Genomic DNA, 27,020 nt, shown 5'->3' on the forward strand with positions numbered 1-27,020 from the left:
TGGAGATGGCATAGACTAAGTGCTTGCTAGATTTTTTTAACTGCATCAGGCACTGTAATGGAAAACCCATCTTTTCCACACGTGGTGAGGCTGCTGCTTCTTTTGAAAGGCATCTTGCAACAGGCTGTGTGTTGTGAGGCTGTCAGAAACATATGCCTCATAATAAAGATTTATGTGCTGTATAGAAGTCAGCCCTGACAATAACAGACTGTTTGTGAGCTGTGACTAAGTCTTCAGAATTGTAACATTCAAAGCTCATGCTTGTCTCTTTCCATTTGTCCTTTTGGTGTGGGGTCTGTGCTTCCTGACTCTTAGACAGTTATTTCAAAGCTAATTTACTTATTTTAAATGAGTACAGCGTTTTTTTCCCCCTCCTAGTATTTAATTTCTTATCTCCTGTGCAAATAGAGGTCTATGAAACTGCATTAGTTTGCTTGGCAGACTCAAGGAAATGCCCTGCTCCTTCCTTAGTCTGTGAATCATAATAGCTATTACCATTCTGCAATATGTTTTTAAAATCTGTAATTTGATTAAATAGTGAATACCTGGCTAAGATAGTTAGAGCTTGGGGTTTTTTCATTACCACTTACAAGGGCTGACTCAGAATCAAAAGCATTAAATGAGCATGTAATGGGGAATTCTTCTTAAAGAGCCCATGTAGAAAATACGCCTGAGGGATGAACTCTGTTTTCTGTCATCCAGAGATAAATTGAGAGGAACTCTACTGAGGTGAACAGACGTGGCTCACATTAAAATCACCATAATGATAGAAGAGAAAAGATCATCTAATGCCATCGAAAAGCTTCTTTTTTATTTTTTTTCCTTCCTGACACACAGAAATACTTAGCTGTTTAGCTTTACTCTTTCCAAATACAAACTTAACTGTAAGGAATGAGTCCAGAAAAATGCCTTTGGGGCCTTGTTTAAGTAAGGATTGTCCATAGCATTTAAGGAACTATAACATCAGAAAGGAAAATGGCCAACTTAGAAAGAAGAGACACAAAAACCATCTAAAAGGTTTGTTCCACTATGGATTTGTTACTGTATAACTGATTCAGTGTTTCACAAAATAACAGCATGGTTCAGGATGGAAAGATTTTGGAAGTCATCTTGTCCAGTTCCTGGCCAAGCAGCACCACCTGGATCCAGTTGCCCAAGACCATGTCCAGGACTATCCTTAGGATGGAGACCCCAGCACCTGTCTGGGCAGCCTGTGACAGTGTTTGGTCACCCTCACAATGAAATAATTGCAAGCACAGAAATTAGAAACTTCACTTCCTCTCAAAGTGACCATTACAGTATGCTGCCAACACAAAAATTAGGCTGAAAGATTTGACATGGTCATTGTCTGCCTGGGAAGGAGCACAGCCACAAGAACGGGGGACACAGTATTGCCCTGAGATTTTACCTGGGTACTGTCCCCAAGTCTGGACCTGATACTGCACACAAGTGTGTAGAAGTGCTCCTGAGCCAGGGAGAAGCACTGGATAGTAGGGTTAATGATGCCTGTTATATACTGTGTCCGGCCTTTGGTTAAACTGATCTCTTGACAAAAAGTGATCTCTTTTTACTGTGGGGGAAAAAAAAAAAATGGGAAATGGTCTAAAGTGTTGGGAGCAGACTTTGCAGAAGTTCACAGATGCTCAGAGAGTTTTGGGCATCTTTTAATGGTGAAATGTTTGGCTGCTGTAGGACAGCTACTGAAGTTGGCTACCTGGATATATCCTGCTGCCTCCTACCTGAATGTCATGGTGCTACCTTACTGGGCAGGATGGAGAGGAGAGGCTGTCTTGGCTGCTCAAAGGGCCTCTGCTTTCTGACAGATCTGGGAGTGAGAAGGGAACTGCGCAGCTGAGGATGCGCTAAGTTACTCCCAGGTCCAATCTCTGTTAAACATTTGTAGTGCCTGATCAAAACCTTTACAGGGAAGGAAGAAATATGTTCTGCATTTTGTTCAGAACCACATTGCCAGAAAGGTGACTAAGCTACTGACAACTGTTAGGAAATATGAAATGAATTCATATGCAATTGTGGTCTTGTGAAGTTGCGTTTTCAGGGCACAGATGTCTTGCTTCCACCCATATTGTCAAGCAATAAAAATTTGAATGATCAAAAGGTTATATATTAGCTAAAACCAAAGCAAAGAAAAAAATGCACTGGATTTTCCATCTTTTTAGCCTGTGTGCTTTCCCCGCTTTGTGTAGGTTTCTGAGCCTTTAATGTATAACTGGATCATAGTTTTTGGTTGTTTTTTTTTTTTCAGTAGAGTCCTCAAATTAAAAAAAATCCTATTGATTGAAAAAGTATTTCCTCCTTAAAATTCTTTGTCTGGAGTAGTAGTCTTTGAGATTCTCAAGTGATGTACTAATTCCATGGAGGGTAAATTAAATGCTGAATGGATGAAATGAGATCTTGTCATGCAGGTAGACAGCACTGATTGTAGGCAAATATTTGCATATATTTCTTCTTGCACATGACTCTTACCAGATAGGTGGGTGTACTGTTATCCATGGTCAACCCACGAGTATAGTACTGATATTTTGGGTTGTTTTGTATTGATTTTGAATTTATTTGGAAGATCTCTAAATAGTGAAGAGTACTTGAGTTAGTGATGCCTTAAGAAGTACTCAGTGTCTCTTCAAAAAGGCTGTGCAGGTCCCATTTTTAAAATTGAACCATTTATTTTTTTTTTTTTTCTCATTTGAAGACATAATTTAGATATCCAGTGTGGTAATAGTGAAGAAGTTCCTCATTTTTTCATGGGCTTGTAGTAGTAATAATAATAATAATTGTAAATATTTCTTTGACTTCAGTAAGAACTTAGTTCATGCCATACTAAAAATAATCTTGATAAATTGATTCTCTTACATGCATGAACACAATCTGATGTATTGTGCTGACTACGTGTGGCAGTATCAACTAAAAAAAGCTCAGAAGAGTAAATGTGATTGTTATTAATTTAGGACTCACATGAGATTAATTCATTGCATCTGCTATATTATTGTAATTATATACTGTTAGCATATTGACACTACACTGCATCTTACACAAAACTGTGCATTATTTTCTTTGTTTTTAAGCAGTTGATTCACCTGCAAATTCAGAAACTAATGTAACAGATTTCCCCAGAATATCTACAATGTCTCTGGTTCCTTACAGCAAATGCATTATGCTGTAACAGGGAACTTTAAAGCTGGGAATGTGGAGTTTACACTGGCTTCCATCAGTGGAACAGACACGAACCTTTTCAAAGTCAACCTGTTCTCTACCCAAGTGATTCTGAACATTTGGTTTCACTTACTGGTTTTAAACGTTTGCCATCTGTATCCTACTAACAATTTATTTTTGCAATAGTTGTTAAAAAATAAAATGCAGTAGACAGTAGACAAGCACATGTGTGACTATCTTCTTTAAAACAATTAGTCTATGTTTCTTTCTCCTGATGATTTTCAATGTTTGAGGGAGGCCTGAAGGTTGGTGTGCCTGAGGACACTTGGTGTGGTGTCCTAAATCTCACGTGGCAGTCTTCCCTCAGGCTTTGCATCCCTATGAACTGATCTGGTCGTGCTCTTTGTGACCTTGCTGCTAACAGTGGCCCAGAGCTGCGGAGATGATGTCTTGTAGGGTGGACCTTCTCATTGTGCTGAAGGTACCCTGGTGCTCCAGAGTGCTCTGCACATTTGCAGAGTCTCTCAGCCCATGCAAATTCCTTTTCACAATGGGAAATTGATCACCTACTGGGCTTGTAGATTAATTTTATTAACAGGCACATACTGAATCATTAATTTTGACTTGTGGTTTGATCTTATACTTTTCCCTTTCTCTTATGAAGAATAGAAACATTTTATAAATAGTAAATGAAGTGAAAATGGGATTTAAAATTTAAAATAATGCTATGAATTATGAAAATCATGTCACTGTTTAAATAAGTTAGGAATTGGAGGAGACATTTTTTCAAAAATTTTCAAGCCTTTTTCTGTTTTTTTTCTTTCTAATGAGTTTTTTTTTCCTGAATTTTAAAATCTAATTAATTTATTTTTCTTTGCATATGGTTTATTAGATGCTCAGTAGATAGTTTACAGCTGTAAATTTTACACTGATGGTACAGATGCAGAAATTTTGTTTGTGCTTTAGGATGTTGAGCCAGAAAAATAACAATTCTAAGATAGCCCTGTGAAAGCACAGTGTTTGAGTGAATGAATCTTCATTTCTGGCTGTGCAGGCATAGTGCTTATTAATGGGAGCAAAGGGAGAGCAACCCACCTAGCAATACATTAATGGGGCTTTGTAGCCTTTCTGTTTATGAGGAAGCATAATGAATGACCCATTAGATTATGAAACTACTATGCAGAGAGCATTGTCCTCTGGGCTTTTCCTAAAGAATGCTAGTAGGGCATCCAGAGAATCTAGTGACTTGGGCCCTATAGCTATGAAGGTGTTCAGAGGTTTCTTGAATTCTCAAAATCTGTGGAAACTGAGATAGTGCGTTTTGTTGCTTTGTCACAAAAATGCAAATTGTGAGCAGGAGTGGAAGTGCTCAAAATTTGTATGGAAAGAGAGGCAGGATAGCTGGTCTGCCTTACTATTAAAGATTATTACAAATGTTTCCAGTATATCTGACAATGAATGGTTATGGACTGCAATTATGGTGTGAATATGTGCTGTATTTTGATTTGAAATCCATAACGCTCTAACAACAAAATGGTTGCTGATTTATGCGTCTGGTTTAATTTTCTGTTGTGAAATAAGAATAAGCTGAGAGATTTTTTTAAAATTTGTAGAGGACTCTTATATGCAAAAGCACTGACTTCTTTAAATTCTACCTTTTGATTTCTTCAACATTGCTTCTGTTGATGTCAGTGGAAGCTTCATGTCTCGTTTGTGTAGGTATCTAGTCGTGAGCATCTCCTACCACCACTGCTGTTGGCAGCTCTCTCAGCACTGAGCACAAGGCTTGTATTCCCTGACAAATCTCTCGGTGTGTCGCTGCTTTTAAAGCACCGTTTGTGCAGCAGTAGCCCCGCAGTTGGGTGACAGCAGCATATGTATGTGAGCTCAGTTCTTGAGGCCATTGGTCACCCTGTTGATGTGCTTGGGCTTAAGACACTGCAGGTTTAAACGCTGCAGGCTTAAAATGTTACCACTCTGGTGTAGGCTGGAGTGATATTTATTGACAGCTACGAGGCACTGGCAGTGACCAACCTGGCCACGAGACTTGCTTCTTGAAGTTCTCTTTTTACACAAGGTGAGGTATAAGGTACTGCTTTTTGCACAAGGTGAGAATGTGGAGCGGCATCACAACAGCTTATAAACCTGAAAATGTTGAGCCAAAACCCTGGGGTTTGGCTTTTAAAATAAATAAATAAATGAGTTTAAATCAGTGAAGTAATTGATGCTCTGTGATTGTTCTGGAGTATTTTTCCCACTTAGTGGTGATGAGATAACATTTTGTTTAAGCAAAACATCATCAGTTCCTCCCTTTACCAGTTTTGTTTACTAGGAATGAGGAAACTCTTGGGTGTCTGGTTTTGGTTTTGTGTTTTTTAAGATTTCTAGCAGTTTTTCCTTGCTTTTCAAGATGGATAGGCTTCACTAAGCGGCAGTGTTGCCGGAGATCCCAGCTACTGAAGGAAGCAAATTAACATACAGTATGGTAATTTGTTTTCCCTGTCCTTGAGTCACAGTGAGGAGAGTCTAAATATTTCAGTGACTGAGACTTTGGATTCCCATTCCTTGCTACACAACAACAACAAAAGCTATTTATAGCAATAACAGTTAGCAACGATACAGCAGCCTCAGACAGCTATAGGCAGCATCTCACAAATGTTAACTGCTTTTGCACTGAATGCCTCTGTGAAAACAAAGTGCACTGAGAAATAAAGATCCAAGCAAAACCAAAAGAAAGATTTTTTTATTGCTATGTTTTACTTTGCTGGCAGACCAGAGCAAAGGTTTTCTGAACATTTAAAAGATGAAAAAGGTGAAGAATCCCAGAAGCGATTTATCTTGAAGCGAGATAACTCTAGTATTGATAAAGAAGACAATCAGGTTGGTTCTCGGTTCGAGAGTTGCTGAAATTTGTTCTGTTTTTGAAGGTGGGCTGACTGATGTTATTGTTGTTCTTTTGTTGTTGCTCTCCTCCTCCCCTGCCCTCCTGCCCCTCCCCGCCTCCTTTGGCACACGTACCACCGTGGGTGGCATCGAGCCCCAGCGTGGCCGCTTCAGCCGTGGCAGTGTGTGGGTCTGCATGGGTGGTTTGCTTGGCGCAGGACTTGCTGCATGCCCACGGGAGGGGGAATGTCGTGGCTCCGGGCTGCGTGGAAGGCTGTGTCAGTTGCATTCCTCAATGTCTTGCCTAACTACGGCAGTTGTTGCGCTCCCTGTAGCTTCCTTCTTCCATTGTACCCATTCAGAGTTGGATTTCAGTATGGACCAGTGATGAACTGATGTAGCACACAAAGGAGAGAGGGGAAAAAAAAAAAGCATAAAAAAAATAAAAAGCCCCAAAGATGCGATGGTGAGGCCAGGTTGATTTTTTTTTTCTTTTTAAGCCATCCTAAATTATGTTTTGACCAAAAATAAGTGAGGTTCATCTTCTGCTTCCCTTCCTCCTCCTGTGCCCTCACCACCTTTTACTGTCTGTGTAACTTACTTGCTTGTGCATGTACTGTGGCAGACGTTTCTCCCTGTGTTGCCTGTGCCATAACACTACCTTAACCTAGGTGAGCTTGATGAACAGGGGAGTGCCAGGGAAATGTGTGTGTTTGTGCTGCCTTTAAAAGCGGGTGTTGTGCTGTTTCAATCCAGTGCAAGCTGTGTATGTGGAATAGATTAACAAAAAAAAAAAAATCTGAAACGGTTCTGATGTGATTTGTTTTTATGAGAAAATTCTCACAGGTAAGAGGACAGCATATGCTTTCATTGCTAGGGTTATATTGGTGGAGGAACCAACCAGTGGGTCTCTTGTTGCCACTTCCCTTCATGTTTTCAGTAAAGGACTGATTTTTTTCTTTCCTTTTTTCACCCTTTTTTCCTTGACTTTCAGTTGTACATGGCAGCCTTGCCAGTTGTGCTGCATCTGAGTTGGCTTTGTAAACAAACCCCAAGCAATTTCAGGGTGTGGTGACCATGGGGATCAATCAAAGGAAAGCAGCATGACCTATCTCACCCAGTGCTGGGGTGCAGGGGCAGAAGGACCAGTCCTTGAAACCCACTTGTCAAGGAAGCATTTCCCGATGAGGCTCGTCTCCTCTCCTCTCCTCCTTCCCTTGGCACAGCCATTTCCCACACTGTGGTTTACCAAGAGGCAAAAATGGCCTTTCTTTTCCCAGCAAAACTTTAGTAGAGGGTTCCATAGGGTGTGAAAATGGTTAAAACTGTTGTGCCGAATGTCTGGGGCTTCTCCTTGCACACACAGACTTCGTGGGTTTCTTTTAGGGTTTACAGTTTAGCTCTTGCAACCTAGTTACCCTCTTTCTTCCTTGATTTCTTAGGTAGCCCATCACTGCCTGCCATCCTGCTCCTCACAGCTGGTAGGAGAACCAAGAAATGTTAGCAGTTGAGAACAATGGCACTTAGACCTGGGGTGAGAGCAGCCGATTTTAGGATGGTGGGTCCACAGAAGCTGTGCAGAAGCCTCCTTTTGGCCACCTGCTCTATGAACCCATGTGCAATATCTAAGTGGAAATCCTCGAGCACCCAGTCTTGCAGGGTTCTTTGTGCAGGAACAACAGCTATCATTTTTGTGCTTCATTTGTTTAAGTGAACATTTATTATTCTCAGCTGACAGTTACTTAATGGCAGTTTTTAACAGCTCAACTTATATAACCCTCCTGGTTTTCTTTCTGCTCAGCAAAACAGAATTCTTCCATTTAGAGATGACAGACGAAGTAAATCAATTGAAGAGAGAGAAGAGGAGTATCAGAGAGTGAGGGAGAGAATATTTGCACAAGATGTGAGTAGTTATTTTAATTGCCTCTTTAGTGCCATACCTTCGCCGGTAGTCAGACAGTTTTGCCCCACTCCCACAACAACATTGCAGCTGGACTTGCCCTGTGGAGCTGGAGATGACAGGGAAAGCAGATTGGCACAGAGGGTCTCAGAGGAGCTTTAGAGGTGTGGAGGATGGCTTCTGGAGTTTGAGGTGATGAGAGTTGCAGGGAGAAGGGTAGAGGAGAGATCAGGCCCAGCATGTTGTCTGGGGAGTGCCTGTCCTGTTTCTTTGAATGTTCATGTTCACAAGGCCTAGGTTTACTTCTTTTTTCCTTCTCCTTTGCTAGCCAAAGAGCAGTGATTTAAGTGGACACTCTCAATAATTTCAAGTAGCTGTATTATTTTATAATTCTTTCAGGGTGGATCAAATATTTTTAAGTGTTCTTCTGCAGAGACTACTTCTCATGGGTTTTGTTGTTTTGGGCCTGTAGCCTCAAGACACTGAGAACAAAGGGCAGAGGTTTAAACATGGAACTGCATCATTTTTTTGAAATGACTGATTAAAGAACTGTACTTCTGCCATCAGAAAGAGTCAGTCATGCTGTTGATGATTATATTCTGAAAGGAATAAAATGAAGCAGACATTAAAATTCTTGCCCTTCCCAAAAAATGAGAACTTGCACAACAAGGTATATTGCTAAGGAAAATACTTAAATCTGAAACATTTGTGAACAATACCTGATGTTCCAGAAAAAAAAGAAGAAAATCACAATTTATTATAATACTGTAATGATGAGGTAATAAAAGGAAAAAAAAACAAAACAAAGAAAAATCTCAGCATTTTAATGTTTTATATCCTATCTCAGTGGGAATTCTGCCATTTAGGAGGAATATAGGAATAAATCCAGTTAAAACTACTTTTGAAAATCATATTGGGCAGTGTCCTTTTAAATTAAAACTGTTCAAATGTTGCAGGGCTAATAGTACTATTATCTGGTATAGGAATTTCACGTGTCCAAGTTGGGTTTTTTTGGCAGAATACACTGTATAGCTTTAAGGTATCTGTTGTCTCACTTGCTTCTTAGTAAATAGCTAGCTACATCTAAATGCTTTTAGCCTCACTTCTTTCTTGGCTGAGATGATTCCAGTAAAAGCAGAGATCCTTCAGTTTCTGTTTTGCTTTCAGTGTGCTTGTTGGTCTGATGTAAATATTGTCACAGGCTATACGTGGTGGAATTGCCAAGTTGTTCAAGAGCTTCAAAAGCCTCTTTGCAACAAGTTTCTTACATGAAATATAAGAGGCTTTGGCACATTACAAAAGAGCTTGTGCAAAACCAAAAAATCTTGGGGTTTTGAAGCAGAATTCAGATGAGGCAAAATGCTAAAAATTACCAAATGGAAAGTTATTACCAAAATAGTCCAGTTTCTATCACAAGCTGCAGCTAGAAAAGCTTGGAAACAGGCTGGAAAAGTGTGCTGAAAGTGGCTCCGTAGTGTATTGCTGCTGTTACCTTTAGATATCTGAGTTCTGAAAACAGGCAAGTGGTGAGCATTTGAATTGCCCACAGAAGGAGGCTGTTGTGGTTCATTGGGTTAGCATTTTCGAGTGGCAGGACCTAAGTAAAAGTGTGCTTTGTGGCAGACATTTTAAATGCAATTGGGAGGGAGCATTTTTAAAGATCAGAAATGTTAGATGTCTCTCCCTCTCTCTCTCATATCCACTCCGTTGCTCTCTCTCTCTCTGCTATTACAGGTGTTAGCAAGCATCACAGTGCAGTGAAATTCAGCAAGCTGTATGTTTAATGTCAACAGCAATCTATGTTTTAGCTGAGCTTTTTTGGGTGGAGCACCCCTTGTTGGATTTAAGGTGATTTTAGGATGATGCCAGTGGTTGTGGTGGTGGACAATGTATTTTTTCAAAATTAGGAAAGAGAGAAGTGGCTTCCTGTTATAGATGGTAACATACTGCATGTAAGACTGTGAAGTTTTAAGGCCCTCTGCAGTCATTAATTAATCCAATTCTCCCCAGGTTTGTGTGAGGTAGGTACCTAAGCCTTGTTACTCTTCAAATTACAGATATAGAAAGAGAGTCAAAGTTGGATTAATCATGTGGTATATTTTTTTTTTACCTCTATACTGCTTACACTGCTATAGTCAAGCCTTTATCAGTGCCTTGCTTATGAATCTTAGCAAATGGATCACAGATACATCCCTCCTAATTAGAGTGTGTATGAAGAGAGCTTGCATGGGAGGTCTTCAAAGGGCAGCCATGAAGGCCAAAAGTACTGCCGTAACATGTTGCATCCAGCAAAACCCCCGCTCTAAACATGTTTGAAGTACCCAAAACCCTTTAGATAACAACCCAAGAGTCAGACCTTCAAAGAAAATCTATGACAAAAAGGCAGTCTGGTTGCAGGGGCAAAAAATTCCATGCATGTTTTGGGTGCTGTGAAAAATGTCCTAACCTGGACCCCACATACCAATATAATGCCTGCTTGTCCTTTCTTTGATATTGCAGTACTCCAGTGCACCAGATCTCTTCATTTCCAAGTGGGAAGATTTTAACAAAATAAGTATGTTCATGAGTAATGCCATCATTATGATAGTCCTTATGATGATTAGTCTGGTATTAGTCAGTTTAAATTATACTTTCTGGTAAGTTTTCCATCTGCTGTGTTGGCTATCAAAAATTTTCAGAAGGAGAGCTGGAAGTTCTAATGACTTCTGTCTCAGCAAGTGGCAGGAATTGAGAAGCATGTTAGTTTGATATCTTAATAAAAGGATTGATGAATGAATAAATAGTTAATAAACATGATTATTCCAGCTCACTGAAATAAGAACTGCTAAGTGCACCTCAAATTTTTCAGGCTGCTAACAGTAAAAAAAGTGTATACTGAGCTCTGTTGTGCTCAAAACCATTTTCAAGGGTTTTTTTTTTAATTGCAAAACTTAAAACCTTCCTTCTTAAAACATGTTTTTTTAGGAAACTTACTTTTAAAACAATTTGTGTGAATTTTACAGCCAAGTACAGTGAAGCAGAGGACCTTCACTGTCTGGGTGTTGCAGAGAAGTTCTTTGTCTGAACTACTTTAGCTGCATTTAGGAAGTTGAAAAGTTATTGTGCAAGAAAGACAAAGAACAACATATGGGAATAAAAAAAGTTATTTCCCTGTGTGTAGATTTAACAGAGAATCCCAAATGCTTGCATAAATGATACATGATGTTTGGCTTTTAAGCATGGAGCAAATTGATTTTAAAGACTAGCAATCAAATTACATGGGGGAAATTTCATTCTTCAAGGTTAGTGCAATGTATAACCTCATGAGCCAGAGTCACGCTAGAGCCATTCAGTGTTCATAAATGCATTCTCTGGCAATCATTCTGTATTCACTGAAAAATGTGGATGTCTTCTTTCTTACACAAATGCTAGAATTGCCCATGGTACACATGGAACTTATTAACTGAAATACACCATGCTGTTTATTTTCTGTTGTCAAATGTAGTGGCTATTTTTCACCAAGGAGTGTATTCTGAAGTACCAGGTCCTTTAGGAACAGCAAGTCTCGATTCCTCTAGTTAAGAAAACTCAAATAATCTTTATCAGCCTGTCATTAAAGGGAGAAACAAAAGAAATATCTGTAGACGTGACTTCAGCCAATTCTATCCCTCTAGTGTGAAAAGATTAGGAAGAAGAGTGCTTAAAATTAATAAAAAGGAATCGAAGGCACACCTCATGCAGGCCACCATAAACCTTTAGATGCCAAAACTCCTGTACTGGTGTACGGAGACTTTCTTTGTGGCTGCAGCTCAAATAACAAACATTAGTTGGAAGCCTGAGATTTATCACATCTTGTTAACTGACATGAAAATTATTACCTGATGGTTTCCACTGCAGGATATTGCTGCATGTTAATAGTTTTCTGTGTTTGCTAATGTAATTAAAGACAAGAGCAGCAACTCCCAGTATATCTAGTGCACTGGCAGAACTGATGCACATTTTCCAGTTGAGACTTTAAAAGGCTCTTGGAAACTGGAAAAGTGACATACTCATTTCATGAACAACAGTCATACCGAGCACCCTAATGGAAATCTTCCCTGCAGAAATCTCCAAGGACACTACCTTGTAGGTAATATTACATAATTTTTTGATCTGGTAGGTTTGTTGCCAGTATGTTTAAAGGTTGAACAAGAGTCAAGTGTTTTAAGGTTTTTTTTTTTTTTTTTACAACAGCTGTGCTGGGTGTTAGTTTTCCTGGTGCTTTAAAGTGAGCATTGTTGATGCTATACATCAGGAAAGTGAGTCCTGACCTTGTAATAGCTAAATTTCTGTCCAGAGCTGCTTAGCCATTTGATTTTTAACAGCAAGAATAAAATAATAAAAAGTGCTTGTCTTCTCTGCCTCTCAGCCTGACATCTGTACTGAAGAATAATTTCCAGGGATTGTGTGGCACTGTGCCAACATCATCAACAAAGAAGACAAATGGAGTTACTATGGACTCTGTTTAAAGTCTATAATACACTTGATAGAGGATCCCATCAAGACACTGAGAAGGAAGCAGACCTTTCTGCTTGCTTGATAAAATATAAATCCCAGATATTTATTGTGCATTATGCCCCAGTCTCTTTAAAAACTTTAATAAAATAAAATATAGACAGGTGCATTACAGGCCCCTTAGCTTTTGTAACTTTGTGGCTACACAGTCCAGTACTCTGGTCTAAGCAGAGGTTTTTCTGTAAGAGTAGCTGTAATCATGTGCTTGGAATGTGACTGTATAGAAGTCAGTACACAGATGTCCATCAGGAAGCTCAACAGCTGAGGTTGTACAAGCCCATGGGGTGATTTCAGTAGGTTTTTCTGGGGATTTTTGCTTCAGCATGGTTAGACTCTCCTGAAGTCTGCACATTTTTTAATGAGACCTGGTACCTGAGTAAGGTACATAAAATGAGAGAAGATACAGTGTTGTAGTTCTACAAATGATCCCAGTGATTTGGGGTGAAGCAGTTTGCATCTTCTCTCAGCCTGGGGTGGAAACCTAATTCTGCTGTAGCTGGTGGGAATTTGGCTACTGGCAATGGAGAACTTGTTCCTCATGTTCTGAGTCTTTGTGCTAAGGAGAAATGTACTTGCCCCTGATGCAGCCCAGTGCCTTGCAAATTTAGCAGGAGTGCAGGGTGGGAGCTTGCCTGGGAAGCCCACAGAACTGTCAGATGTTCCCTAATGTGGATTCTGAGTGGGTGAATTACACTCTAATGAGAAATCGTATTGCCATCTCAGGGATAAATTCTTCCTTTTGTAGATTGATACAGTAGCACTAGCTGTGGTGCCAAGGGAAAACTTTGTCCAGGCATCAGCTGGAGCACTAAGAATGAGCAGGGTGTTGCTTCTGGTGTTGGCCAGCACTCTTTTGAGTGGGTCATCAGCTCACCCTTTTCAAAACAGAAACATCCAAGATCTGTGTCTATCCCACACTGTTAACATTTGACACAGTTAATGATGGCATTTTATTATTCTTTGGGCTGAGTCCTATTGTTACAGAAGTAATGGGCATGATCTCTGGTGCCTTCCTCCCTTTGCCTGCCTTTTGTTTAAATTCAGTGCAAGTGCTGACTCTTCTTTCTTCTGTACCTCATCTAGATATAATCCAGTGACAGCTACGAGGCATTTTGTGTAGTGAACATGAAATAGGAGGGAAATGAAAAAAATCAAAGAGGGAGAATTATTCGTGGGAAATTGAGCACAGCTTCATTTCTCTGCATAAAAAATTAAGTAATTCTGAAAGAGTTATATACTTGCCCATAGGATTTATTTCTTCTGAGCCCTTCACCTTTTTTTAGGATCTAAGTCCTCCGGCAGAGAGCCTTCTTGCTATGATTGTTGTTAATATTACTATTAAGAAGGTTATTATCATTTTATATCTCAGTGTTCCCTCTCCAACTGTAAAATGTGAAGTCACACACTCTTTCTAAGTATTGCAGTATCCTCTTTCCCACTGAGGAACTTTGTCAATTCTGCATGCTTTCCTTCTGTTTGTCCTTCCTACCTACAGCTCTGTGCTATCCTGCAGTTTTATTTTGAGGTGGTAGGCCAGACCAGTAGAACCTTATATTATGCAGGAAAAACATTTTTTCCCCTTCAAATTGCCAGTATTTTGCACATAGTGCCTACTTCAGATCTCTTGACTGAGAAGTTTCAGTTTGTTCCCGAACTGAGACACCTCATTGGCAATGTGTTGTAATGCATGGAATTTATTTTACTGGCCTGACCTTATTCTTGACCTTTTTCCCCCTCTTGTCTTCTGCAAATGCAAATGATGCATGAATTGAAATCCCCTTAAGCCTGAGCAGGGGAGGTAATTCTAAAATCAAGGAAGAAATTGGAACAGCAGAGCATATCTAGAACGTCTGATACAATGCCTTTTTTATTTTTCAGTCAGTTTGCTCCCAGGAAAACCTTTTTGTGGAAAACAGGTAAAAAATAGCTTTATTTTGTGTGTGTGTGTTAAACTTAGCTGTTTCTCTTATTTTTTTTTTGTCTATCTGTAGTTCTATAGTCATAATGTGAAGGCTGTTGAGCAGATTTGCAGTCCATATTATCTGCAGTGGTTTTGTGCTTTAAGAGGGGGTACTAGAGCTTGCCTTGCAGTATGGTGTCTGAGCAGATAAAGTATTACTCCTGCTTTCCTGAGGCTTTTGCATTTCAGTTTAAAAAGCAGATTGTGGGCGAGAGGGAAAGCCGCCTAAGCTTTCATTTCAAGTGACCATTCTCTATCTGGAGTGCCTTTAGAATTTAACTTATTGATCTTTAAAAAGCACTCTAGCAGTGGCTGGATGATGGTATTTATGAAACACTAGACTTGGGTATCTGTTGTTTAACCTGCTCTCTTGTGGGACTGAGCAGCAGCAGCATTGACATCCCCTGTTGCTTGTGAAGGCTCACAAGTTCCACACAAGTTCCTGCTTTACTGCTGCAGTGTAGTGATGAGATGGTGGTATTTGAGCTCACTGTTACTTTGCATTACTGCATGATAGTTTTTGTGAATGTTATTTTTGTTAAATCCACTCAAAGCAAAAGGGAAGAGCAACTGTGTTTAAGATCTACAAAATATGAAGTGTTGGCTCCCTAACAGCCATAAAGTAGCTTAACTGTGTTGAAAATCTTAAAAATTGTGCACCTTTATGGCAGATAAGGATTTTAACCAAAAGTGGGAATTTAATTGGTGAGTATTTAAGCAATGCTGACCCAAGTCTGTCCTGTGTGGTTTAAAAACTGTTTATCATCCCCTTGAATAAGGGGAAGCACTCTCTCACTGTATTTTGTTCTCTGTCCATCCTTACATCTGTCAGATGCATTTATGGGTGAAGCTGTTCCCATAGAAAATGACTCCACAGTAATGGTACAAACCAGCTTTTCCGATGGACACTTGTAAGTGGAATGAGGGAAGGTCCTCAGGAGATTATGGCCCTGTCATCTAATCACCTCAGATTCTGAGGGCCAAGGGTATTTCCTCAGCTGCTGCTTCTGTGTCGTGACTATGGAGATATGTTTTATCAAAATAAATCAAAATTGTGACTGAGGAACCCGTAAAGCAAAAAGCAGATGCTCCCATAAACCTGTTTTTCCCTCTCAGGGGACATTGGGGCAGCAGAGATGACATAGATGTTCACATTTTCAAGTCAGCGTGGAAAGCACTCAGAGGCTGCGCTGCCAAGGGTAGGGTGGGTACCTCTGTGGGATAAACCATGCACTCCGTAGCCAGGTCTCCCCTGGTTTATGCATTCAGTCCCACACCTGTGTGCAGGAGAATGTGGTCAGTTCTGCTATTTGCACATGGTTTGCTGTCCATGAACCCGGGAGCTGACTGACCAGCCCAGTGTGAAGATGCACACCCAAGTGGAGACCAGTAAAAGGCCAGGTTGGAAATTGTTGCTGCCCTGAGGGAGACTTCAGCTGCCTTCTGCAGAGCTCTGCTTTTTCTTGCTACATACCCTATAGCCTTTGACAGGTGAAGCACTTGAACTTGTACCTAGTTCTGTGCACATGAGCAATCCTGTTGATTGGCTGCGTTGAAAATTAGATGTGTGTGTAAGTGCTTTGCCTTTCTTTTTTGTTAGAGGATCTGAGCGTTTCTCTGAGCTGCAAAGATTTCCAAGTGACTTAGCAAGTACTTAAAATAACATATGCAGTATTTTGCTGGCTTGCATTTTTTTATGTTCTTATAAGGTGATATTTTTATGAATTTTCCTTTGGATGTAGATGTATGGTTTCTTAGCTTCTGAGAATTACCTTGCTCAGTAACAGGAAATGCTAAATGGCCCTCAGCCTCCCTGCCTGATGTTTCTAATGTTCAGTGGACTGTGTACAGCTATGAGAGAGGGAGGAGGAGGCAATTTTAGCTGTGATTCTTTAAACTGAATCTAGAACAAATTGAAAAATTTATCTAGAAATCAAATAAAACTTTACAGATCAGACCAATTTTAATTGTCATGTTTTTTAGTATAATCTTTCTTTTCATTTTTCAGTAGGCTGTTGGAAGACAGTAGCATATGCAATGATATGCATAAGAAAAGACAGCTGTTTAGGTTTGTATGAATTTTATTTAATATTTATTTCCCAGTGCATCCCACTTGTGATCCTGTGTCCTTGCCAAGGCACATCTTGACATGTGTGGGTATGTCAATTTTCTGGTTGGAAAGGAGCATGGAGAACAGAGTTCTACCCCACTCTTCCCATGTTCTCTGAATGCAGAGGTAACAACAGGACCCTTTTCTTTGGTTCACTGCCTCAGGAACCACATGAGATTTTCAGCTGCCTGGCTGCTCAGACTGTGACTATTTGGGAGAGACTGGTGGTAGCTCATTTTTCCTGGAGCATATATGACAGGCACGTTTCATAGACTAGTGCCCAGACTGACCTTTTTTTTCCTTTTGTTGGTTTGTTAAAAGCTGAAGTAAAAGTACATTGAAGCAAAACTGATTGAAGTTCCCTTATCTGAAGTATCTGTGTTTTGAAACTTTTTTCTGTTAACTTTGTCTTCCCAACTCCAATTGCTTCCGCACAGAGAACATTGAGATGCGTCTCACATTCGAAAGAGCATCCCAAGCCAACATCAGTAAGAGTCAGTCCCTATTTTCATGGAGAGCTGTTCTACCAATTGACACACCACATCAGTGGAAGACTGAATCTGGTGGTGACAGTGTTCTTCTGAGAGTTTTAGAAAGGTTGTCTTCTCCCACCAGTTCAGTTCAGATCAACCAGGCTGCTTTAAAAGTCAGTCAGCTGCCACAAGTCTGAAGCAGAGGAGGCAGAAGGAATGGATGCTGTCAGAAGTGTGCCCTTCATCTCTTAAGCACATGGACAGCAAGGCAGATATTTGCTAGATGTCTGCGTGCATTGGGGTTTGCATATGTCACTTCAAACCTATATCATTTATATTGCATAATTTTTCGCTATGAGGAGAAATGGATGTGTGAGGAGAAAATTTGATGTGTGGCTGCTGAGTCTGCATGTCATCACAGCAGCCACAGAGGAGGAGATGGAGAGATTGTACCAGATAAGGAACAGTGCTGGAGCATTTGCTTCTGCACCCCATGACCACAGGCATCAGGCAAAAAAAAACTTCCTCCTTGCTTTGGGTTAACCTTGATAATCTGAGAGTTTTGGATTAGGCATGCAGAACTTAGGGGGTGTCTACACACATGCTCTTAATAGCTAATGTCTGTTTGAGTTTGGGGAACTAAAAGAAATTTTTTGTAACCCAAAGCCATGGAAGATGGGGATACAATAGCATTCTGTTTCTCTTCCTCTTTTTCACTAGAATATAAATATAATTGTTAATTTCTAAGCACAGGAGTACAAAAGAGCCTGTAAATAATATACTTTGGGTTTTGTTCTTTACAATTAAATCTTAAAGGATGATTTCTTTTTAAAATCTTTTTCCTTTTTTTGTGTTGTTGCTTCTGTGCTATTTCTCTTCATGCTTTCCCACTGTGTGGATCTAGCAAAGGTCAACAGGTTTATACTGCTGATCACACCTGAGAGAGGCTCTGTTACAGGCAAGGAATTCAACAGCCTGATCCCATCTTTGACACACTGCCTCCTTCATGTCCCAAGTGACACAGTTCAGCAGGTTCTCCAAATAAAAAGCAGGAACCAAGTCCAAAATGAAAAAGGGGACCAAAAATTTAAATAGATACAGTCCCTTCCTTTTGATTTGTAGAAAGAGCTTTGAGCCTTCAAGCTATTACACTGTAATATATGATAGAGGAGTGGAAAATGTCTTTTAAAATCCTTCCAAATACTGTGTTATAAGCATCGCTTGGGATAACAGTCATGGTGCACTAAGCCATGGTAGGTATTTTGGTTTTGTCATTTTAGCAGTACAATGTAAGTGGTTTACCATAAATAAGCCAAATTCTGATCACAGAATTTACTGTGTTATTACTCACAGTACACTGGGTGCTCTGCAACTGTTCAAGGAAAGGCAGCCTCTATCCAGAGAATTTCATGATTATTCTATGCTGAGGGGAAACAAAATAAACTGATTTGTGGATCTCTATGTGAAGCATTAGCAATGATGAGTTTGGGGTCACACTGAGAGGACACATGTAGGCAAGGCTTTGGATGAGCTCACAAAGCTGATAATGACTGGGAGCAAGCTGCAATAGAAATAAGGATATGAGGACAAAGGTGGAGTGCAGGGGAAGTTGGTGAGAAAAACATCACAGGGGATGGACAGTAAGGTGAGAAGTGGTGGGGGGCTTGCTGAGGCAAGAGAACACTCAATGTGCAACAGAAATGCTATGTCAGTGCAGCATAATACTGCGGTGTCAGCCCCATCTGGTAAAGTGCTCTGAGGAGATATCCAAAAGGGGAGGGGTGGTATGTGCTGTGCATGTAAAAAGGGTATAGCACTGTTTACATGCTGAAGACAGATAAGTATGGGACTCAAATCCCATTTCAGACCTGCTTTTGTAAAGGCAGAGTATTTCCTTTTTCTTTATTAGGGTCACTGCAGGGTATCTAAAGATAGACTCTGCCTTGACATGGTTTTATTTGTGTATAAATCTTTGTTTCGTGATATCTGTAGGGGTAACAGAGACAGCATTGGGAAGACATCTGGCAGTCGACAGAGCAGTACAGAGAACGAATTGAAGTGGACAGACCACCAGAGACCATGGAGCAGCACAGACTCGGACAGCTCAAATCGAAATTTGAAGCCAGCCATAACAAAGACAGCCAGTTTTGGCGGGATAACCGTCCTGACAAGAGGAGATAGCTCATCAAGTAACAGAAGTACCGGCAAACTGTCTAAAACAGGTAGCTAGTACTGTATTGGGTTCACAGTGCTTCTTGTTTTGTGGTGAAAAATGGCTGTGCTGGTGCTTGTCTGAGTATGGTCTGTCACGGAATGGTTTGGGTTGGAAAGGACCTCCGAGACTAGTCTGACCCTTATGGTTGTACTAGATGGCAAAATACATAGACAGTTATGTTTCCTGTACACAGGAGATGTGTATGTCCCTCTGTGGATGCTAATATCTGGGATACCTGCTCCTGAGATTTTAGGAATCAAGAAAAAATGCAGTGCATGAGGTTTGCAAATCATAGGAGAGGTAAGCTTTTCCTGGAGTGCACACCCTGTTTGAACACTATCTGCACTTGTAGCCTGAAAAGGTTGTACTCCTTTCAGAGAGAGCACAGATTTTACCTTTTTATTAATCTTAATATTTTTGAATTTGGAATACTTAAATGTCAGATATCTGGGGAGAAATCCAAGAACATTTTGTTGTCATTGCTAAAGTGCACCCCATCTCTGTCTGTTTTGGGGTGCAGCCTCTGCCTTGGTGGTGGCAGTTGAGGGTGTGGTGGAAGCAGGCAGACATGGATTCACAGAGGTCCCACAACCTCTCCATTTTCTTTTTTAGTTCCCATTAAACAAAAGCATCCTTTAATGAGACTATGAATCTGGTGGGAATTCTGCATTTATTTGCATTAACTTTATGAGTACATTAACATGTGAGTGAGTCACAGGGTCTGGATCTAAGTAATTTCAAGCTATGCCATTAAGCTATTCTATTATACTTTAGGTTGAAAGTGCATAATAAATAATGAGGCCGTCAGATGATTCCATCAGATTGGTTCATTTGATACCTGTAGTACAGGACAAATGGTAATCAATATGTAGCACTTAGTGGGCTTTCAGCTTGAGATTGTTTTATGGATGATACTGAATTTACACCCAGTTTATCAAACCTGAATTGGTCAGATTTCACTCCTATCCCCCAAATTTTACAGTAGCTTTTGTGTGGTTCAGGATGCTGGGAAATGGACTTTTCAGAATAAATAAATAAAACTATTGACATAGTAATTACATTTTAGATTTCTGGATGTTGAATGTAGTTTAAAATTTTAGACAATCGTAAAGTCACTTGAGTTGAAAAGACCTTCAAGGTCATCAAGTCCATCTGCTAGCATAACATGGTCAAGTGCATCCCTAAACCATTCTCCCAAGGGTCACATTTTCATATGTTTTAAATACCTTGGGGATGGTGACTCAGCCACTTCTCTGGACAGTCTATTACAGTGCTTGACAATTTATTCAGTGAAGAATTTTTTTCTTGGTATCCAGCCTAAATCTCCCATCATGAAACTTGAGGCCATTACCTCTCATCTGTCACTTGTTCCCTGGAAGAAGCGAATGACCCCCACCTTGCTACTACCTCCTTTAAGGAGAGAGCAAAACAAACTCTGAGCCTCTGAGCCAGTTGTCTCAGCCTGTCCTCATCAGACTTGTGCTCCACACCCATCACCAGCTCCATTGCCTTTCTCTGGACATGCTCCAAGCACCTCAGTGTCCTTGTATTGAGGGATCCAGAGTGTCCAGCACTCAGGGTACAGCCTCTCCAGTGCCGAGTACAGGAGACAGTCACTGCCCTGCTCCTGCTGGCCATACTATCGCTGACACAGGCCAGAATGCCATTGGCCTTCTTGGCCACTGTGCTGGCTCATGTCCAGCTTACCAATACCCTCAGGTCCTTTTCCACTGGCCATTCTTTCCCAGCCCTGCAGCACTACATGGGGTTATTGTGACCCAAGGGCAGGATCTGTCGCTTTGTCTCATTGAATGACAAAATTAACCTTTTGCTCCAGTTTGTCCACATCCCTCTGTAAAGCCTTTTTACCCTCCAGCAGATCAACACTCCCTCCCAGCTGGCTATCATCTGCAAACTTCCTGAGGATGCATTTGATCCTCTTGTTCAGATCATGGATAAAAACATTAAACAGGACTGGCCCTAGGGAACACCACTTGTGATCAGCTTCCAACTGTATGTAACTCCATTCACTCCCACTCTGGACCTGGCCATCAGCCAGGGTGAACTGTACACCCAAGTGGGTGATGAGCAGCTAGATTTTCCAGGAGAGTGCTGTGAAAAACAGTGTTGAAAAATGGCTTTCCTGAAGTCCAGGTAGACAGCATCCATAGCCTTTCCCTCATCCATTAAGTGGGTCACCTTGTCATAGGAGATTGGGTTGGTTAAGTAGGACCTGGCTTTTATAAACTGAAATTGGTTGGGCCCTTTTGCCTGGTTGTCCTGTACACGCCACATAATGGCACTGAAGGTATCTGCTCTGTAAGTTTCCTCACATCAAAGTCTGATGGGGCTTTAGTTCCCCAGATCCTCCTTCCCTTTCTTTGTGGGTAGGCATCACATTTGCTAGCTTCCAGTCAACTGGAACACCCCACTGGGACTGATGATGATAAAAAGTGGCTCGGTGAGCACTTCCACCCTCTCCCTCAGAGCCTTTGGGTGGATCCCATCTGACCTCATAGACCTGTGTGCGTCTGAGTGGTGTAGCACATCACTAACTTTGTCCTTGGATTATGTGGGCTTTGTTCTGCTCCCTGTCTCTGACTTCTGGCTCTGGGGACTGGGTACCCAGAGAACAGGTCTGGATATTACAGACTGAGGCAAAGAAGGTATTAAATGCTTTGTATTTAATTTAATACTTTGAATTTAATAATACAAAGAAGGCATTTTTCTTAACCTTTGTGACTGTGTTTCCCCCTCCAACTGATAAAGGATAGAGATAATATTTAACTTTCCTTTTGTGGCTAATGTGTTATAAAAACCTTTTTGTTGTCTTTTAGCAGTAGCCAGATTAAGTTCTAGCTGAGCTCTAGCCTTTCTAATTTTCTCCCTGCATAACCTTTTTTTTTTTTTTCCTGAGCCAGGGTGGCTGTATTCCATGCTGGCTTGTCTGTTAGCACATGGTTACAACCTGCTCCTGTGCCTTTAAGATTTCCTTCTTGAGGAATGTCCAGTCTTCCTGGACCCCTGTGTCCTTCAGGACTGCCTCCAAAGGACTTTCTCAGCCAGTTGTGTAAACAAGCCAAAATCTCTCTCTGAAAGTCCAAAGTAGCCAATCTGCAGACTCCTCTTCCTACTTATCTGAGAGTTTAAAACTGTATTTCATGATCATTGTGCCAACTATCACATCACCTGCAAGTCCTTCTCTGTTCACAAAAAAACAGGCCCAGCGGGGCACCTTTCCTATCTGGGTCCCTCACCAGCTGTGCCTGGAAGCTATCTTCCACACACTCCAGGAGCCTCTTCGACTATTTCCTCACCACAGTGTTGTATTTCCAGCAGACATCTGGTAAGTCAAAGTCACACACATGAACAAGGGCAGGTGATTGTGAGACTTCTCCCATCTGCTTATAGAATATTGCATCTGCTTCTTCATCTTGCTTAGGTGGTCTATAAGAAACTCCCACCATGACATCTGCTATGTTGGCATTTTCTCTGATTTCAGAATCAGAGAAACCCTTTCATCACCATTGTCAAGCTCTAGACAATCAGAGCACTCTCTAACATACAAGGCATATCCCACCATCTATCCTTACTTGTGTATGCTTTCAGAGGCATTTCCAGCCATCCCCTGCAGCACTCCACTTGTGGAGAAATCCCACCATGTGATGCTAACTGTGTCACAGCTGTCCTGTGGTGCAGTTACTTCCAGCTCCTCCTGTTTTGTTACCCATTCTGTGTGCTTTGGTGTAGATGCCCTTAAACTGAGTTATTGATCCTGCCCCCTTTTTGTAGGAAGAAGCTATAATTCCTACTGATCATGCTCAGGCACTTTTGTAATTTCTAACGCATCAACCTTTGTGTCTTCACTGCCACATGCATCTCCATCCCCTATCTCCACTGAGATGTCAGACCAAAGAACCTTACTAACACACCATCCCTTAATCACTGGCATGCTGAATTACATCCCTTTCGCTTTTCAAATCTAGTTTAAAGACCTGATAACTCCTCTGCCAATATACTTTTCCCCCTTTGAGACAGGTGTACCCTGTCTGTCACCAGCAGGCTTGGTGTTCTATAAACCAACCAGTGGTTGAAACCCCAAAAATTCTGTCAATGACACCAGGCTCTGAGTCTGTTCTTAATCTGCTGGCTCCTCCTTCATCAGTCCCGACAGTTGGAAGGGCAGAGGAGAACACTGCTTTTTCTGAACACTGCTTTTTCTTCTGATCCCATAACCAACCATCCCAAGGCCTTGAAGTCTCTTGATTCCCCATGGACTTCTTGTTGGGACCTCCATTGCTGCCTGTCTGAAAAAATCAGTAATGGATAATGATCTGAGAGCTGTATCAGGGTAAAAAGTTTTATTTTCAGTTCTTTAACTCAGGCACCAAGGAGGCAGCAGACAACCCCAAGAGATGAGTCTAATCAGCATATTGGGCCTTCTGTTCCCTTCAGAAGCGAGTCTCCCGTGACCATGACCCATCTTCTGTTCTTCATGGAAGCAATTTTGATGCAGGGAGCAGTCTGAATTAACCTCCAGCCAGATGAACTGCCATCCTTGCTGTTGTTTGGTTCTACTTGCAGAGCCTCACATCTGTTATCCAAGACAATGAGATTATCACACAGGAGACCTGCCTGCTGTGCTGGGCAGGAACTTGTTGCCATTTCCCCCTGTCCCTTCATCCCTATATTCAGCCAGGCGGAGAGATGACAGAATCCTCCCTATCATGTATTCTGTCTGTCTATGGGATCTGCCCCAGGGAAGGCAAGGTGCAATTTCTGTGTGTATGTAGTTTTAAACTACACTCTCATGTATTTATTATTTGAATATAGACTGAATAGTCTATACAGAGGGTCTTGAAGTATGGAATAGACCATGGTTTCACTTCCAGATTTCTTTGCCTCCCATGAATATTTCCATAGCATCAGAACTGAATTTGATGTGCAAGAATTAAGAAGGAGGCACAGGCTCCTGCTATACCTTATTTTGTATCATTCTACCTTAAGTAGAGTGCAGGTACATATATTTCTCTGCAGCATTGTGTTGCAGAGGAACAGAGCATTTAAAATGGTGTCAGGGAAATCCAGTTTGGAGGAGATATCTAATTGCAAGGGCAATATTTTTAAGAAGCCGTTTTAGTGTTAAAATCAAGCATAGTAAAAAGGATGCATTTAGGAAATGTATTAAAGAGGAGACTTGTGAAGCATGCCAATACTTGTAAATGCATCTGCACTCTGTAGGCGCCAAACCCCAAATTGCTTTCAAATGAAAGCTCTTATAATACATTTTTAAAACATCAGTGATGATATAATTCCATGTTCTTTTTTAAATGCTTTGACTTTTTTGTAAGGAGTGTGTTTAAACTGGAAAGCTAGCCAAGGCACGGAAGGAGTAAAAGAGAAACAAGATAAAAGGAAGAGGTGGGGAGGAAGAGCAAGACTGGATGTCGAACCAAACAAACACCTTCAAAGCCAGGACACAAAGTCAAACAGCCTGAAAAAAGTCAGAAATCCTAATCACTATTTCTATCCTTCTTTCTAAAATGCTATTGAATGGCATTAAAACGGGAAAGAATAACAATTCAAAATACAATGGGGAAATATATCTTGATAAAGTGTTTTCCCTTCACCAAAATATTTTTAAGTGCATTCATACCATAGTCAAAGCCCCCATGTGCTATTTACATTTTCTAAGGTGCATTAGGTACCAAGTGATACTTGGTTGTGCATGTTTTCCATACTATCTTCAGTTCTTTCTGCTCTTGCCATAGGCAGCCCTGGTATTCTATAGTTCAGTAGACATTTATAGGTTGATCATGTTTCTATTTTGGGTAATTTTTATTTTTTATTTTTTTCTTGTTTTCACTACAGTAGTTGAAGTGGAATTGCAGAGGTGTTGCTACCCATGTTAGGCATGCTGCCCTGGTAGCATGGCAGAGTCTGCTAGGCACCAATTCTGTCCCAGTTGTCCTGTGGAAAGAGTTTTCTCTGAAGAACTTTATGGTTCACAGTAATAAATTTAATTTTTGTCTTGCATATAATTTGTAGGAAATCAGTGTGAAATCATTACTTGGTCAAAATGTTCCTCGTTGACTAAATGACGGAAAATATTTATGGTCTCTTTAGATTTAAAAATTATTCTTTCTATATATATATGTCAGTCACCCAGAAGCATTGTTAAACACTCTTCCTGAGCAAAGGAGTATTAAAAATTTTCAGGATTTTTACAGAAAGCTCACAGCTGCCTTCAACAGGATAGACAGTGATGCCATATTAAGGTTGTAGCCTTTCTGGATCACTTTTCGTACTGTCACCAAAATGATATGTTCTTCCCCTAATCTGAGATAAATCAGTAATTAATGGTACATAGCAAACAAGCAGGAAATGAAGCACAGAAAGATGCTGGCTTCCCCTTAGGCTCACAGAGAGATCACAGAACATGTTGTTCTCTGCAGTAGGGTCCAGTAGTGTCAATTAGTCTTAGACTTTATTGCATTCAGCTGCACAGGAATTGGAGCTTAGCATAGGAATTATGTTACTTCATTTTTGCAAACTTCACAAAGGGGACTGTTTGAAACCCATTACATGGTTATCTTATTGGTTCTGATGGTTATTTTCATGCACCTGTTGCTCGTTTAGAAAACCCTGTTCTACTGAAGAGCACAGATTGTACACTGAAAATAAAATTTCCTTCTCTGTTATGCTGTATTTCAGTAGGTACAAAGAGGTGTTCCAAGCTCTAATTCAGTATCGAGTGAGGAATTAATAATTTAACAAATTTCAATCAGATTGCATTCCTACTACTTAGGACTTCATACAAAATGTTGGTTTGTTTAGCTTTCTAGTAATACAGTAAACTTTCCGGGGCTGACTAAGAGTAGTAAGTGAAATAGTTGTCCCTATAGGGGCACAATGATGTGCATGTTTAGTCTGTAACACCCAAAAAGAGAAAATCTAGCATATCAGCTACCATGTTATTGTCACTGGCACACTGCAACAGGGTTTAATATCATGAGGGAAGATGTGTTTCAAATAAATGTTCTATGTGTATCTGCGTAACTAGTTAAATAATTTTTGGGGAGCTTAAAAGTTGTAACTATTGCACCTTAAGCTTCTCTTTAATGCATTTTCCATTCATTGGAATGCACATCTGTCAGAGTGTATTTCTTTCCCCCTTAGTTGTGAAAGCTGCTTGCACTGGGGTATTAGCTGTGTTGATACAGATCTGTAGGGATCATTAGCTTCCTTGGCAGGGCTCCAAGTAATCGGAGACACAGTCTGGTCTCTCCTGTTAGCTGCTCATTGCTACTCCTGTTGGGAAAGGCATTTCAATACATTACTGCAGGCGTTTTAATACAGTAACCTTCCTTTGCTGTTTCGTTGTTTAGGTTTTGGGGTTTTTTTAATGAAGTGTCTTGTATTTTTTTTCTCTGAGTTTTGGAACTGGATCTCTCCTTCTTTATAATTTATTTGAATCAGGCGTTAGCCTGATGAATCTTTAAGTCCAGCACAAACTGTCAGAATATTGATGTATGGGCAGCAGGTCACGAGCCAACTGCTTCCAGTCATAATCTTACCACTGACTGTGCTGAAACATCAGTTTTATTTTTAGAAGTGCAGTTTAGAGAGAAATAATCATGTTCATATGAGCACATGCCATTTTCATTTAAAAAAAATTCTAAATATGTTGTTGCATAAAGAAATGCAAGTGACTTAATGTGTTGGTTTTGCATTGATTGGCATTTGGGGAAGAAGTAAGGAATCACCACTACACTTAC

The 27,020-nt window shown here is 40.6% G+C and overlaps 1 protein-coding gene across 28 annotated transcripts in view; it reads left to right on the forward strand.

The window, feature by feature from the left end:
- ARPP21 (cAMP regulated phosphoprotein 21) overlaps window positions 1-27,020 on the forward strand; it is a 236,553-nt gene that overhangs the window by 153,313 nt on the left and 56,220 nt on the right. For 14 of the 28 annotated variants that reach the window (XM_088063698.1, XM_088063692.1, XM_088063727.1 and 11 more), the window contains 5 exons: window positions 5,940-6,048; window positions 7,853-7,954; window positions 14,363-14,400; window positions 16,453-16,512; window positions 19,020-19,252. In XM_088063698.1, coding sequence (XP_087919824.1) covers window positions 5,940-6,048; window positions 7,853-7,954; window positions 14,363-14,400; window positions 16,453-16,512; window positions 19,020-19,252 — 542 coding nt within the window. The remainder of the gene's footprint in view (window positions 1-5,939; window positions 6,049-7,852; window positions 7,955-14,362; window positions 14,401-16,452; window positions 16,513-19,019; window positions 19,253-27,020) is intronic. The other 14 variants (XM_014248579.2, XM_088063738.1, XM_014248582.2 and 11 more) reach the window with 9 other exon arrangements.

This window comes from Pseudopodoces humilis, chromosome 1, assembly GCF_049639895.1.
Source record: "Pseudopodoces humilis isolate 2021_Gansu_Grassland_sample_001 chromosome 1, ASM4963989v1, whole genome shotgun sequence".
NCBI lineage: Eukaryota > Metazoa > Chordata > Aves > Passeriformes > Paridae > Pseudopodoces > Pseudopodoces humilis.